This window comes from Rhipicephalus microplus, chromosome X, assembly GCF_043290135.1.
Source record: "Rhipicephalus microplus isolate Deutch F79 chromosome X, USDA_Rmic, whole genome shotgun sequence".
NCBI classification, from domain to species: domain Eukaryota; kingdom Metazoa; phylum Arthropoda; class Arachnida; order Ixodida; family Ixodidae; genus Rhipicephalus; species Rhipicephalus microplus.
The window spans coordinates 131681389-131698257 of NC_134710.1; the positions used below are offsets into that span (position 1 = coordinate 131681389).

Below are 16869 nucleotides of genomic sequence, written 5' to 3' on the forward strand. Positions count from 1 at the left end.
AGGTTACCGCAGCATTCCCTTGAAGAATGAGTACAGTGAAGAGCTTGAGCTGGCATCTTTACTGGTGCACCTTGAGATGCACGCGACGAAGGTAAAAATGATTGTTTCCTTTTTACTTGTGGTGTTGGTAGAAATCCATGCTTTAGGGCTTTCATTGTTTTAATATCACTAGTGTTTAGGATATGACACCTTCTTTCGAAGCTGTGTTATGTTGCTTTATAGTGCATTTCGTGCTTTACAAGCAACACTGTGAAATGTATGAAAGTGGCACAGTGATATTAATCTAATCTGTCAATAACTATTTTTCAATCTGAAGCACAGTACAGTTATACTGACTTCTCCATTTGATACAGCTGTTAAGTGTGATTAATATTACAAAATTGCATTAATATGTATTTGTAACCTTTCTTACTTTCAGCCTGTGGTATTTCATGATTTGTTCATAAATTCCCACAGCACTTTCTGTGGCCTTCGATAATGCACCCACTACACTTGTTCAGGGATAAACAGATTCATGCCTGTGTAATGATAACCTGCTGGCACTGGCTAGAACTAGAGGAAGCAGCTCCAGGTGGATGCTCATCAAACTAAACATGGTGTGGATTGTTCATTGTGTCATCTGCTAGTGACTCCTTGTCGTGTGTTCTCCAGTCCACAATGTTTTTGGAGTAATGTGGTCAGGGTTATAAATGGCAAAGCAGGTTGTGTGTTACATTGCTACTTCTATTTTGTTATACACAACGACAAACCTTTTTAACATCTTGACAAGTGCCATCTTAATGGAACATGTGGCATTAAATGGCACAACAACAATGCCCACTGTTGAACACCCACATGCTACATGAAACAGATGGAGAAGCTACAGTGGGGAAAAATCAAACACATTTAAGATGCTCAGAACTGGAAACATTGTGCTCGCTTCATTTTGCACCACAATGTGTTCATCACATATAGCATACAGAAGAGCTTGAGTAGGGGCCGGTTGGAACATCATGGATGAAATAGGCAGCGCTGCAAAGTTCACAAGTATGTGTAGTCGTTATTGTCTGCCGTCATTGTGAACATTGCAGTGCTACCTATTTCAGTCCACATACAGCCTAACTAAAAAACTAATTAGGCCTGGAACAAGTTATCCTTTGCTGAAACAGATTAGCATGTCAGTTTGGGAATGTCCTTGTCGAAAGACAATGCATACCTCATCCAAGTATAATATAAATTTTATGTGTATTTGTGCATACATGCAGCATTAAAAGGGAATATATTATCAATTTGCCACTGTTGCTACATGTCTTGCCGGGAAATCGGCTAAAAGTGCTTATACTGGGTGCTGCCATCTGCCTATTTTCACAAGTGCAGCGACGGTGCTGCCATTTGTAGTAAAATAAGCGCATCAAAAGCAGCAAACCGATGTAGAAGTGAGAAAAAAAAACATTAAAGCAAGCATGGGGAAGTTATTGTAAAGATGCTTCGAAATTCTTTGAATATCATCAGTGGATACTTTTTCCATATGTTGAGCTTAGTGCTAAGCTCTCTATCGACATAACGTCTACGAACAGGAGGAAGATGAAGCATATGTGTGCATTCAGCGCCTGAGAGACGAAAGTCGTGAACTGGGACGAGCTTTAGAGGAAAGTGAACGTCGAGGGGATGTGCAACAAGCGCAAGCGCTACGCCAACAGCTTTCCACCACCCAGGAACAGCTGCGCACTAAGCGTGAAGAACGGAGGTAAGAGGGCTAGGTGACTGTATGGCCGAACCTGAATTTTCATGCCTGCTACATGTGCTTTACTTTCTACAGTAGTTTTTTGCACTGCTAGTAATTATTAGATGTACAACGAAATGACCAGCATGTGCATTAAATAAAAGTGTTCTCTATTACGGCATTCTTTAAATGCTGTGTGCTTCAACTTATTGATCATTAAAATCTGTGATTAGTTCTCTTCATTTTATTAACAAGGGTTCTGTGTGCCATAGCAGGCTTGTCAAGGCCATCACTGAATGATGCCATCCATGTCCTCCTATGCTAGAATTAGTAGCAGCTCACGAATATTCAAGGAAAATAAATGAGAACAGATGAACGTGGTTTCCTAGTATGGGTCCACAAGATTGAGACAATAAATTTTTGAAAATGTGCATGTACTAATTTTTCTGCCAGCATTCGTAATGGTTTCTTCGTTACCTACCTTTGGTATGATAATCTGCAAGTGTGAGTGCCAACTTTTGAACCTTATTAAAAGTTTACTGAGTGAGCCCTCGAAAAATAATCCCTTCCATTTTTATTACATAAACTCGCACAAAACATTTGGTGAATATTAGTAAGTAAATTTCAGTTTATTGTTTTCTTCTATGCTGAATCTTTCATTTAAAAGAAATATGCTTACCAATCCCGCAATTTATAATGCTACAATCTTCAGAATTGAAGTACGTAATAGTGTGAATCTCAACAGTAGAATGAAGTTGAAGGTGGATTTGGAAGTATTCCTTTTAGTGATTACATACAGTAGACTCTCATTAATCGGAACCTGAAGGGACCAGTAAAATATGTTCTGTTCAACAGAAGTTTTGTTTAGTGAGAGATGATTAGGGGTGCAGAATGCAAGAATAAAACCAATCTTGTTAGAAGCATGTGTTTTATTTAAGCAGCAGTTCCATTTAACAGATTCCTGTTTACTGAGAGTCTATACTTGAAATCATTGCTCAGTTGTACAACCAACATTATGCGCCATGGACTGCAAAAAAAAAAAAGAAAAAAGGCATAAGTAGTCTTTAGCATTGCAAGTGTGTCTTTCTGAAAATTTAGTGCATCCATGTATTTAGTGGTATTCCTATCAAAAAAGAGTAACTATCAAACAAATATTCAAGCATTAATAGTCCTCCTCCTTTGAGCCTGGAAAAATGTCATAAATGAAATGTTTAATTCAGAGCCATTTCACGTGCTGTTCTATTTAGTTAGCAAAAGGATTGTATATTTGTATTATGTGTTCTGCAAGACAAAAGATAGAATGCACATACATATTGTTTAAAAGCGTGCATAATATTGCTTACATTTCTGTTCTATACTTGAAGCAAAACGAGCTCTAGTTCAAACCCGAGGTGCTGCCTGAAGGGCAGACCTTGTGAGGTGCAGTGGATGAACCTGAAGTGAGGCAGAATGAATGACTGCAATTTTATAGAATGTTTGTACTGCCACCATCTTGACACCAGATACCACACCGGCATATCATGCATACACATGCAGTTTTTTATGTATTTCCAATAGTATCCAAGCTTATGGCCTGCACCTATGCATTAACAGAACATTACATTTTACATACATTGGATCATTTGTCGACCTCGGAAAGCAGATGTCTCAATTAAACTGCATGAGTGGAGAAAGTGCACTTGTAGATGGAACTAAAGCATAAAGCATGGCTCATTCTAATCATTGTTTAAACCTTTCTTAGCCCACAGCTACATATCTATCACTGGTGATCGATGTTTACCAAAGTTTAGTTAAAGAAAGGTGCCGCATTCCTCCACTTCTGGCATCATCTTAGCAACTGTATACAAACTGTTATAGTCATTTCTACATATTCTGCATTTTTATGTTTGGGGCGGACTTCCAAAGAGCATGCAAACTTAAAATTCAAAGTGAAGCACATCTGAGCAATACGATGTTATCGACATTCAAAACCACACATGGTCGGAAGAAAGGAGAACAAAGCAGTTCCACCGGTTTCCTATGTTGCTTAGAAGCAACCAGACGACTTATTTATTCATTCATTTATTTATTTATTTATTCTGTTAGTTAGGTATTTCATTTCTATGACTTACTTTAAATTATTGTCTGCTTTGAAATGTTTATTTAATGGCTGTATTTAGGTATGTAAAATTGTGTTCTATATATTTTCTACTGAAAAAATAGTGGGGAGGGGGGTAACCAAGGCATCAATGTTTTGACCCGATAGCGTTAAAGAGCTCGTGTCGCAGAAAACCCGCCGCCAGCGTTGGCCCCGTTGGTTTTGAGCGAAAAATCGTCTGTGCGTCTGCGACCGAAAAATCAAGTTACGAAGATAGCCGCTGAAGGCTGCTTTGAAGAAAAAAAAAAAGTGCTCAAGGTCACGAGGCGCGGTAATTTTTTTGCTCTGCCACCCCTCCCTGCTTGCTTTCAGCGCTTTTGTCGGGACGAGAGAAGAGATAATGCAATTGCAGCATGCGACAAATCTTTGTGACTCCACTCGCACTGGACGGATTCTTAAAAATTTTGCGGCATTGAATTTGTGAGGCGATAAGCTCTTCTAGTGAATTCATTCCATGGTTACTTGAAGAAGTGTTTCAGGGCCCCTTTAATGCATTTTGTTCAACAGGTGTCACGGCGAAAACGAACCCATTACGATAATAGCACGCGCTGGTCTAATCTACTGTGTGCATATTTGTGTGCGTGCATGTGTATGTAACAAAACATATGAATAAGTATCCACTTAGCAGTTGAAGGGTGCGCTAGGGGGCGGATTTCGCTATCGCGTTCAACTCTTAAAGGCGAAGCTTAAGGGTGCCTCAATTTTTATTATGTCTAATTGCATTTTTCCTAACTCTAGGAATAATAATAAAATGTGGGGTTTAACATCCTAAAACCATGATATGATTTTGAGAGGCATCATAGTGCAGAGCTCTGAAAATTTAGCCCATCTGGTGTTCCTTGGCGTGAACTGGCTTCACAAATTTACGTGGCCGTCTGCCATTTCGCCTCCATCAAAATGCCACTGCCGGGGCTATAGTCGAACCTGCAACCTTTGAGTCAGTAGCCGAGCACTGTAACTGCTACACCACCACGGCAGACATAACCCTAGGTCTAGAGTACTTAATCTATTGTTATAACTCTTTAAATAAAGAATGCCAAGTAATCTTATAACAGTTTGTATGCTTGGAAATTGTGTTAAATTTTTTTTTGCCTGTGGTATTACTTCTTATTCAAAAGTTGTCTTTTTTTGTTTATGAAATGTTTTAGCATACAAACTTTTTGGGTTTCTTATTAAAACTGTAGGGAACTATGCGAATAACGACGAAGAAGCAAGAAACGGCAAGCCACAGCGTTGGTGCACACGCGCGACCCGAGCTTGCGCTTGTTTTGTATTTTCGGCCTGTTGACGTTCCTCGCTCTTCTGGCATTCCTTGGCCTTCCAGTAGGTCTGTACGTAAATAAACTAAGTGACATCTGTTGGAGGTGTGTGGACTCCCGTACAAACCTGGAACTTCGCTCCCGTAAGCTTCCCCCTCTACGTGACATGAACATGGCCACCGAGACGCCTCTCTAGGTGGGACCTTCGACCGTCCATGTCACTTGCGGCGCCGTGTATCCTCAACGAGATCCTCCTATCTTCACGGGCTCCACTGAGTCGGACGTCGAAGATTGGTTGGCGAGGTACGACAAAGTTGGCACAAGTAACAAATGGGACGACCCAAGTAAGCTGGGCTACATCACGTTCTACCTTGCGGACACCGCGCAACTGGGGTTTAATAACCATGCAGCTGACATTCCTATGTGGTCTGCATTCAAGACTGCTATTACGGACGTCTTTGGACTACCTGCGGCACGCAAGCTTCAAGCCGAGCACCGTTTACGTCACTGTGCGCAGCAACCAGGCGAGACCTACACGGGCTTCATTGAAGATGTGTTGCATCTATGCAACCGCGTTAACTCTATCATGCTTGAGGAAGAAAAAATCAGGCACATTTCGAAAGGCATTGACGACGGCGCCTTTCAGATGTTGCTCGCGAGAAATCCCCCCACAATTGCTGTGCTCGTTTCTCTCTGTCAGAGCTTCGATGAGTTGCGTAGGCAGCGCGGAATTGCTCGTCAGGCCCTCACGACACCAGACACTCTCGCAAGCTTGCACCTAGCTGCCCATCCTACCGATCAGCAGCCGCTGCTTTCGACAATCAAGGACTTCGTCCGCAAAGAGGTAGCGTGCCAGCTGTCACTGCTGCCACTGACACATGAGCCCGCGCAAGCTTTGGCACCGGACCACCAACATGCCATTCGGACCCAACTCGCTGAGCCCTTCCACCGATGCATCAGCAACCACCTGTCACTACGCCTCTCATGTACGCCGCCGTCGCTGCTCGGCCTACGCCACAGTGTATGCCGTATTCTCAACCTGCCACGCCGCCCTATGTCGTGGGGGGCGTGGCACATCCACCCTTGTAGCCTTGACCAGTATGGCCGCTCCTGCCGGAACTGTTTTGTTCACTCCGTCTGATGTATTTATCCGCCGCCGTAGTCTACACCTGCTCTTTGCCATACTCATCGTGGAATCCGGTGCTAGCGCCATACTCGTTGCGAACTCGCTATCGTCACCAGTTACCTTACTTCGCGGAGAATGTTTGGGTGACATACAAGACGTTGACCTGTTGCGCCCTCTGGAGTTTGCCGAACACCCACCTCACCTCCAGCTCAATGCTATGACGCCACCTTTGGCCACACTGCCCGTGCCAGACTCATTCCAGCCCTCTGTTGCCGTTGAGCTATCGCCGACACAAAGACGTGAACTCTTGTCCCTTTTTCGAGAGTTCCGTTCTGCCTTCGATTGCGCTCAACCATCTTTGGGTCGCACAGCGAACATCACGCACCACATTGACACCGGTACTCATGCTCCCTTACGCCAGCGATCATGTCGAGTTTCAGTGGAAGAGCGCCGTATTATCAACGAACAAGTCGACGATATGCTCAAGCATGGTGTCATCCAGCCATCGCAGAGCCCTTGGTCATCCCCTGTTGTACTTGTGCGCAAAAAGGATGGGTCTATCCGATTCTGTGTGGACTACCGCCGGCTCAATAAGATAACTCTGAAGGATGTGTACCCGTTGCCACGCATCGACGATGCTCTCGATTGCTTGCAAGGAGCAGAATATTTCTCCTCTTTAGATTTACGCTCAGGATATTGACAAGTTCCAATGGCTGATCCTGACCGGTCGAAGACTGCATTTGTAACATCTGATGAGCTGTATGAGTTTAACGTCATGCCGTTTGGACTCTGCAATGCCCCAGCTACCTTCGAACGGATGATGGACACCATCCTTCGCGGCTACAAGTGGAACACGTACGTCTGCTACCTAGACGACATCGTTGTTTTTTCTCGCGACTTTTCGACTCACCTTGTTTGTGTTCGTGCTATTCTCACGTGTCTCACCTCTGCTGGCCTTCAACTTAACATCAAGAAGTGCCATTTTGCCGCATGTCAGCTCACTATACTGGGTCACGTCGTCTGCAAAGAGGGTGTTCTCCCGAATCCGCCGAAACTCCGCGCCGTGGCTGACTATCCGAAGCCCAATTCCATCAAGACGCTTCGAAGTTTTATCGGCCTGTGGTCATACTTTCGTCGATTTGTGCGCAACTTCTCTTTCATCATCGCGCCTCTTACCAACCTGTTGACAACTTTCAAAGGCATTTCTGCTTCGTCAAAAGAGTGCGACAAATCCTTCACCACCCTTTGGCGGTTATTATTATCACCTCCAATACTACGTCATTTTGACCTCTATGCGCTACGGAGGTCCACACCGACGCCAGTGGTGTCGGTTTTGGTGCTGTATTGGCTCAAGGAAAACCAGGATACCAAGAATACGTGGTCGCTTACGCGAGTCGAACCCTCAAGAAAGCAGAGTGTAATTAATCCGTCACGGAGAAAGAGTGCCTCGCAATTGTCTGGGCTTTGACGAAGTTCCGCCCATAGCCTTATGGCCGCCCTTTCGAAGTCGTCACGGACCACCACGCTCTATGCTGGCTATCATCGCTCAAAGACCCGTCGGGGCACCTTGGTCTTTGGGTGCTTCGCCTACACGATTACGACATTCGTGTTGTATACCGATCCGGCCACAAGCACTCCGACGCTGATGCGCTATCCCGCTCGCCACTACCGGCTGACCCAACCTCCTCGTCACCTTCTTTAGCTGTCATAACACCAATCGACTTCACAGACATGGCATCGGAACAACGCAAAGATGGGTGGTGGGTGGATTTCCCAACTCCTCGCCTTTCTGACTGATCCGTTAGCTAATTTGGTCTCAAGAACTATCCGCCATCAAGCCACACATTTCGCTATTTGAGACGACCTCCTCTATCGGCGGAATTACACGTCTGAAGGTCGTAGGTGGCTGTTAGTGATACCCAACCAAATGCGCTCGGAAATCTGTACTGCTTTCCACAACAACCTGCAAAGCGCTCACGTCGGCGCTCTCAAAATGTACAACCGTCTACGTCAGCGGTACTGCTGGCGTGGCATGTACACATTTGTTCGCAAGTACGTACGTGCTTGTACTGCATGCCAGCGACGTAAAGCCCCACCTCAACGCCCTGCCGGTACACTTCAGCCTCTGCCTTGTCCAGCGCGCCCATTTGACCGCGTCGGTATCGACTTATACGGACCACTTCCCACGTCGTCTTCTGGAAATAGGTGGATAATTGTCGGCGTGGACCACCTCACGCGTTACGCGGAGACAGCAGCACTACCCGCAGCAACCGCGAGGGAAGTTGCGTTTTTCATCTTGCACAACTTTTTTCTTCGCCATGATGCTCCCCGCGAACTTTTGAGCGACCGGGGGCGTGTTTTCTTGTCCTACGCCATTAAAGCCTTGCTCGCTCAGTGCAACATGATTCATCGCATGACGACAGCATATCACCCGCAGACGAACGGCCTCACAGAACGATTTAATCGCACTCTCCGTGATATGTTGACGATGTACACAGCTTCAGACCAGACCAATTGGGACACTGTCCTTCCATTCGTCACGTATGCGTATAACACCGCTACGCACGCGACAACAGGGTTTTTCCCTTTTTTTTTGTTGTACGGATGCAAACCATCGTGCACACTGGACACTATCTTCCCATACACGCCCGACTCCTCTGAGTACACTGCAATTTCTGATGTTGCCAGGTACGCAGAAGATTGCTGACGATTGGCCCGTTCACTGACAACCGAGGACCAAGGCCACCAGAAGCTACGGCATGACACCGACCGACATCTCTTTACTTTCACGACTGGTGCTCTCGTTTGGCTCTGGATTTCACCGAGCACTCCTGGCCTTTCGGCGAAATTACTGGCACGATACCACGGGCCCTACCGCATTCTCGCCCGTACGTCACCAGTCAATTATGAGATTGAGCTTTTGACACAGTCTCATGACTTACGCCATCGTAACCGAGAAATTGTGCATGTGAGTCGCCTGAAGCCGTATTACAACCCCGCTATAGTGACTACGCCTTAAGTCGCCAGGTTGGCTACGCTATTCACTGGGGGCCGATGTAGGGAACTATGCGAACGACGACGAAGCAGCAAGAAACGGCAAGCCACAGCGTTGGTGCACACACGCGACCCGAGCTTGCGCTTGTTTTGTATTTTCGGCCTGTTGACGTTCGTCGCTCTTCTGGCGTTCCTCGGTCTTCCAGTAGGTCTGTAAAAAACTACGTGACAAAATAAACATCATTCAAAAGTGTGTTTATTTACCTTCATTTAACTATATAACATGACATGGTAAACCTAATAACTATTACACAAAATATTTCAGATCAATCATAAAAACAACAGCTAATTGCCCCATGGTAAGAAATGAGTTAAAAGAGCCTGGCATAATAGCATGATAACCCACCGCGGTGGTCTAGTGGCTAGTGTACTTGGCTGCGGACACGCAGGTGGCGGGATCGAACTCTGGTTGCGGCGACTGCATTTTCGATGGAGGCAAGAATGCTGTAGGCCTGTGTGCTCAGATTTGGGTACACATTAAAAAATCCCAGGTGGTCAGAATTTCCAGAGCCCTCCACAACAGCCTCTCTTATAATCATGTGGTGGTTTTGGGACGTCAAACCCCACATATCAATCAATCGATCTAATAGCATGATGTTACAGAGCAGTTTGCCATTGTTGTAATGTCAACACTACATGAGTGACTATGCAGCCTAATGGTTAAGCTGAAATATGCTGTTGAAGGATTATAACGGCAAAGCTTGAAAAGTGGATACTTGGAGAAGCATCTTTAAACAATTGCAACCCTTTCTGGCTTCTAGACATCGGTAGTATGAGTGGTCAAGTTTTGTAAAATGTGGAGAAACGTCATGGTGGTGTAGTGGTTATAATACTTGACTGGTGATCTGGAGGTCGTGGGATCGGATCTTGGCTGCGGGGGCCACATTTTTGATGGAGGCGAACATGCTTGACTTGTGTGTGCTTAAATTTAGGTGCACGTTAAAGGACCTCCGGTGTTCAAAATTTCTGGAGCCCTCCACTGCGGCATCTCTCATAATCACGTGGCGATTTGGGGACGTTAATCCCCAACAGTGATCATTGTTTAAAATGTGAAGCAATAAATCATCCTTAGAAGTTCTACTAAAATGTGTATGTTTTTGTGACACTTTTTCTGACATTTTTGCTCTATCACTATCCTCATACTTTTACCAGACCTCATGTTTTTGTTTTCCACTTTCTCATTAGGATATATGAGGTACACTGCTATGTATTGGCCATACATCGATTTGGCAGCTTTTGTGTGATATTATGTTGAGTTTCTCCTTAACATGTGTTTGGAGGCATTTTCTACCTGCATCATGAAGCCAAATGCCAAACCTACTGCATGACTGTCCTGACAATGTGTGCAGCAAAAATATGTGTATGATTTTGTGTACTCTTTAAATTATTTGCCCTTGAAATAGATGTTTCTATTTTCCAAAGTGTGCAATGCATGATGTTCATTAACATTAATCTAGGCTTTGGATAGTAGAACAGGAATGGTGGATGAATAACGTGCTGTAACAGAATGCTTGATATGAGACATGCTTACTAACAGCGGCAAATTCTAATAGGTGGCATTCATGTGTGGCTAAGCACTCTCACTTGATTAGTAACTGTTGTTGTAGTACACCTAGTTAATTGCCCATAATTTATTCATTTTAATCTACTCTGGTTGCCTCCATATTATTATTTCTCTGTATGGTTGGGTGGACCACATAAAATTTAATGATACTGCAGTTTATGCGACTTTTTTGAACCTCTCTTGAAAACCTGCTTTTGCCAAGAGGTAGCACAGCAGTTCAACTGTGCAGCTGAAGTCTGCTGTCGTCATGGGATAAGGAGGTCATAAAAGTGGCATAAAATTGTGAACAAATAACCAATGCCTACCTGTAGCAATTTTTGCTTTAGACCAATGTATACATGAGGAGGAAATGCTCTCATATGTTTCTAGCATACCAATTCCTAGCCAGGTGAGAAACTAGACACATGCTCCTCAATATGAGCTATGAGATCACAGAAATGTAATCATTGCATATGCTTGTGAAACTCTCCTCTTGGTATGCTATGCATTATGGTGTTGCTGTTGGCTAGTGAATTTTCAGTGCTGGTTGCCAGTAGCCTATATATGTAGTCTGTTGACTGTGCAAGCCCATGTGAATACACCTTGTAAATTTCTGCACATATCCCTCAAGCTTCTCTGTAAAACTTTTGGTGTGTAATGGCACTCTAATTTTTTCATTCATGTTGATGAACTTGTAGTAGATGCAAGGTTGTGGGCTTCTTGCATGCTCAATTTTCACTAATGCCTTTCTCTCTTTCTTCTCAAGGACCACATTCACTGCACTTAAATGACATCGATGCCAAAGGTTTGTGGCCTATTGTAATGCTCTGGATCTTTTTGTTACGTTTTGTAATGTTTCTTCCTTCCTGTCTCTAACTAACAAGCACATTTAAAGCTGCAAATGAGCAAAGGCAGCTTGGCTAAAGCTTGGCTACTGAAACATTTTGCCTTGAAGCTGGGGCTTGTAACATGTGAAAAATTGTGTAGTGATTGCAATTTTTTTTTTCACTTAGTTGTCATGCTATGTGGTGGAACTTATTGAAAACATGACTTGTATGGTTATTTATGGCAGCCACTGTCTTTCACTGTAGTTGTGATTTTTTATGGGCGGCAGCACTCACAAAAACACAAACTCAGAGCATCAGAAATAATGTCAGTGTAGTAAGTAGCCATTTGGGTGCTGCAATGAGCTACTATTCTGCAGGATTATATTAGTAAGGGCAGTGACTTGCATGACACACTCAATATTAATGGGAAGTTTAATTTAATGGATTTTACATTTGCAAGTTATTTTGCAATGCTATTCTTGAATATTCTTTGGCACGTGCTGTGCATCTTTGAGAGAGCTCATAAACAATTTGTTGCTGGAGCTGCACATGTAAAATTTTGACGCACACTGTCTTAACCTAAACAAAAAAAATGAGTAGTCAGAAATTTCTTAGGAGAAATGTGGGAATTGGTCAAATGAGATAACAAAGATTGTTTCGCAGCCATCTTCCATTTGGCTGGTCCACATTAAAATGAGTTTTTTTTAACAGCAGTATGTAATATGGTGTAACAAAGGTCTTAAGTGGCCACTATTACATGAGCTGGCAAAGGTGGAAGGCATTGTAAATGGCCAGCTGTGGTGTTAGCTCAACATTTACTTTTTGGTGGAGTAATTCATGCAGAAGTAGGCATAAAATTGCCTTGTGCCATGCTACTGGTAGTGTGCTTAGATATTGGAGTATCAGTTTGTTTAACAATGATGATTCACCAAAATGAAGGACACTTGTACTACTCATAGGTGTGAGAAACGTAGTTCATTTCCCGTTTTTCTGAGCTTGAATTTGATTGTTTACTGTGCTGTTACTTATAGATTTAATCACTTGAAGAACTCTGAAAGGAACTCATTTTTCAATGCAGGATTTCTTTGCTCAACCAGACTAGTTATCTGCTAAATCTGTGGTAAATGGGAATGAGAATGTTCTATCTTCCTTTCCTGCTTCTTTTTTTATTACTGTTTTCTTTTTAGGCATAAAGTTTGCTCGAGTTTTAAAGCTGTCAACAAGATTTCATAAAGTGCATACGAGTATTAACTGTGTTGCGATTGTTGTGCCTTCCTTTCAGATTGCAGTTGGAAAGATCTCAGCCAACGTAATTCGCCAAACAGACATCTGCAGCGCATTTATGAAATGGAGACCTAGCCATCCAGAGCTTGCTGATAATATTCTGTATAGTTACTTTGTTAAGCTTGACTTTTGATGTGATATTTTACACATCAATGCCTTTGAGAAGTTAACTGTTGTGGGTTCAGTTATGTGTGCTATTCTATCTAGCCACGCAGCACAGATATTTTTGAGCATTTAATTTTTTGAGAGCTATATGTGTACATATATAATATACAAACACTATTTTTAAAGTTGAAATGCATGAACAAAGTACTAGCTTACCTATTAAGAGGTCACCACACAAATATTCAGCTTCTACATATAGTTTTTTTTTATCAGTTCTATTTTCATTTCACTGGTACCAAATATTTAGGTTGTTGCATTTTATACGAGATTTCAATGACTGGGTACCCGGTGAGTGTGCCACACTTCTACTTGCATGTTTCATATGGGTGGGTGCACACCAGTAAAATTTGCTAAAGGGCATCTGCATATTGGTTCCTAAAAAGTTTCCAAAATGTAATGACTAGTGCTTTCCAACTGAAGAAGCTGCACATTTTCATTTGTTTGCTCTTTCACCTATCAGCAGTCATCCTGCTGTGACAGCCATGCAATATGCAGATTGTAGAACATGCGAGTCTGTAGTTGTACTTGTAGTATTACCCGCGCTGGTGGTAACTCGCATAGCTTTGCAACATATGGCTGATTTAAGGCAATCTAGCTTTTTACGTGTGGTGACATTGCTCTTAGAAACAGTCATCCCTTAGTATCAATCTTGTTGACTGTGAGATCTATTGACCAAAAAGATTTGGAACCTGACAACATGAGTCCTTCCATGGTTTGGGAACAAGCAGGGCATTTTCTTACCACTGAATTGTAGTGCTGTCTGTAACTCCACTCACCTGAGTAGTCTTTCAGCATTCGTCTGTGGCCATTTCAAGAAGGGCACTTTCCTTGGGAAATGATAGGGCATGTGGCTCAAGGCTTCCATGTACACATACAGTTGGTACTTGTCTGTAGCTGTAGCAATGACATTTTTTGGTGCTTTTTCTTGACTGTAGGATCTAAAGAAAATTGTGTGTGTTCTTGAAACAGTATGTGTGAATATATTTCTATCGATAGTATAAAATACCTCCCTTCATTTTTGTACATCCTGGAAATTTTTCTCAATACTTTTTGAGATGTTAATGTTCCGAAATGAATAACCCAGAACTGAGTGCCTCAACAGCATTCTAAATACTATCTCCCCAACCTTCTACATCTTTGAAGTTCATTGTATTGATGTGATATTTTTCACCTGTCTTTCTTTACTTTTCACTCGTCAAATCAAGGTTGAGACCCTTTGAAAACCTTATGAAAATATAAACATCAGAACCCCTTGAGTGGCGTTTTTTTTTGCAGCATGTGTTAGTAAATATCACTCCATCATACATCATTAAAATGATAATTAAACCAAGTCTGGAAACCCTCATACTCGATTGTGTCATGCCTTTAGCATGTTGTGCGACTTCTACAACCTCAAAAATACTTGTTGGTACTCCTATAAGGACAGTGTGTGGTTGAAAGCAGAAAAGCAGTTACAGTAAATGACTTTGTATACAGATGTTAACAAGCATTATCAAGAAACATATTTAATAAGGCTTATTGGTTCTGGAAAATGCACAATATTTTGTATGGTGCTGCTGCTTCTTCATAGTCAGCTTTATTGTTCTTAATGTTGCATGTGGTATTGTAATCCACTGTCATGTTACTCACATGTATGTTGCAATATAAAATGTTTATCATCGTATGAATGTGAGATAAGCACTAATCAAAGTTCTTGAGTGGCTATACACTTTTTTTTTATGTATTATATATTTTCACATTAATCTAAGTTTCATTACTAACTGCAATGTTTTATTAGTTGCCCTTTCTTGCCAATTGCTAATGCCTTTCAGTGTTCAGCAGTTGGTAGCAATTGTAACAAGGAAGATATATCAGATGCAAGAGCCAAACTTGGACTGTTTATATGAGACGGGGCAGGCTTCGAACTTGGTGAAGTATTGTCTTTGTGTTGGCCCAAAGCTTTAGAACAAAACCTGTGCCCTAATTTAGTTTACACTGGTATGATCACCATATTCATTTGATATTTGCAAAATATTTTTTTTTGACGCAAGCATCTATTGAAGCTCGAGTAGGGTATTGTGTTGACGGCATCTTGGTCTTTGTGTTTGTGGGGTAGTCTTGGGCTGCCTTGTTTAGTGGTCACACTAACCATAAAGAAGTTTATGAGTCATGATGGTCACATTCATGTTATGTGCTACCAGTGTATGAAACTGCTTTTGCTTTGCTGTATTGCTGAACACTAACCTCTTGAAATTTGGAAACCTGTGAAAAAAATATTTAGCTATTCTTCAAATATTTATGGTTAGTGTACTTTGTGAGGCGATATACTGGCATATAAGACCTATTGACAGCAGGGGCATTTACCATGTTCATTGAAACAGTTTGTGTGATTGTAGAAATGTCTCTGTGATGTGCAATCTAATTTCACTAGTAGAATAGCCATTTTTCTTGTTTGTACAGTATTGTGTTTTATCAGACAAAACTATGTGACATTTGTGTTGAGCAGCTAACCGACTTGCACTACTACTTTCATTAACTGGCTGTTAAAGCTTTGTGCCATTACTGCTTTCCTCTTGTTGCCTCCTTGCTCTATTGAACGTGTTTGTTGGGTAGGTAGGTGACTATCTGTTACGAGAAGATAGAAAGCTGAAGCTAATGGGCAAATTTAAGTTTTGTAAAATGAGTGTTGAGATACAATGAGCATACAGTTTTTTTAGGGTTGCATGAATGTTCATTTCCTACAGACAATCAAGCGCAGCAAGTACTGGAGGGAGAGAAAAAATTTAGCACCCAGAATATATGCGCAGGGTAGTTGTGCTCCTGGAAAGTTGCAATGATTGTGCAGTACGGTTTCACTTTTGTTTTGAGCAGTGATGAGGTTAATCATTACATAATTGTCTAGCATAGTGGATCAGTGGTTACAGTGCTCAGTTGCTGACTAGAAAGTCGTGGGTTCAATCCTAGCTGGGTGGTCGCATTCCGGCGGAGGCGAAATGATAGAGGTCCAAGTATTGTGCGATGTCAATGCACGTTAAAGGACACCACATGGTCTGAATTTCCGCAGTTCACCCCTACAGCTTCCCTCATAATCATGCTGCTGCTTTGGGACGTAAAAGCCCAAATATTATTATAAATCATGACATGATTGTGTGAGCTTGACCGAGACCGAGGCATAGATCATGTAACCCTGTAAAATGTGTTAAAGTATTATAAATGCTGAGAGTGTTTTCTAATTTTCTGAAACTATAATTGGCGACTGGTTGTTCCATATACTTGCATCCATAAAAGGAGGCAGAGTTTCAGAAGTCTGCCCTGATCCCAAATTTTGTGACATATATATATTGGCAGCAGAAGAAACATTGAACAGAATTTCACAAGCAGTGCATTGTTTTCACAAAAAAACTTACTTTTTCGGTGACTCTCCTATTGCCAATTTTTGCCTACTTCAAAAACTGGTCAGAATGAACTTGCACTAAGCAACAACCCCTATAATCTGCAATCATCAAGTCCAGCTCCTCCACAAATGCAGTTTACCATTTGGAGAACCTAATGCAAACAAATCTCACTTATAAAAAATTCAAGAAAGCTGAAAGGCATGCATTTCTTTAAGCTAGGTTGATTACTAACACAGTTAAGAGAACACAAAAATCTTAAGAGCATAAAATTTCAGTGGTCTATGAATGCACCAGTCCCAGCGGTCTCTACCTTACAAGTGATTTCACTGTCCACTGTCATTTCAGGCTACACAGTTTTTAATCATGCATCATTTATTCTGAATATACCTACTTAAATA

The 16869-nt window shown here is 42.2% G+C and overlaps 1 protein-coding gene across 2 annotated transcripts in view; it reads left to right on the forward strand.

Moving 5' to 3' along the window:
- The window catches only part of sl (small wing phospholipase C gamma 1), an 82756-nt gene extending 69652 nt beyond the window's left edge, over positions 1-13104 (forward strand). Inside the window, exons 30-33 of one of the 2 annotated variants that reach the window (XM_037427769.2) lie at positions 3-91; positions 1557-1726; positions 11588-11626; positions 12931-13092. In XM_037427769.2, coding sequence (XP_037283666.1) covers positions 3-91; positions 1557-1726; positions 11588-11612 — 284 coding nt within the window. In that variant the 3' untranslated portion in view covers positions 11613-11626; positions 12931-13092. Of the gene's footprint in view, positions 1-2; positions 92-1556; positions 1727-11587; positions 11627-12930 lie in introns of both variants that reach the window. The other variant, XM_037427768.2, reaches the window with a different exon arrangement.
- The last annotated feature ends 3765 nt before the right edge of the window (positions 13105-16869 follow it).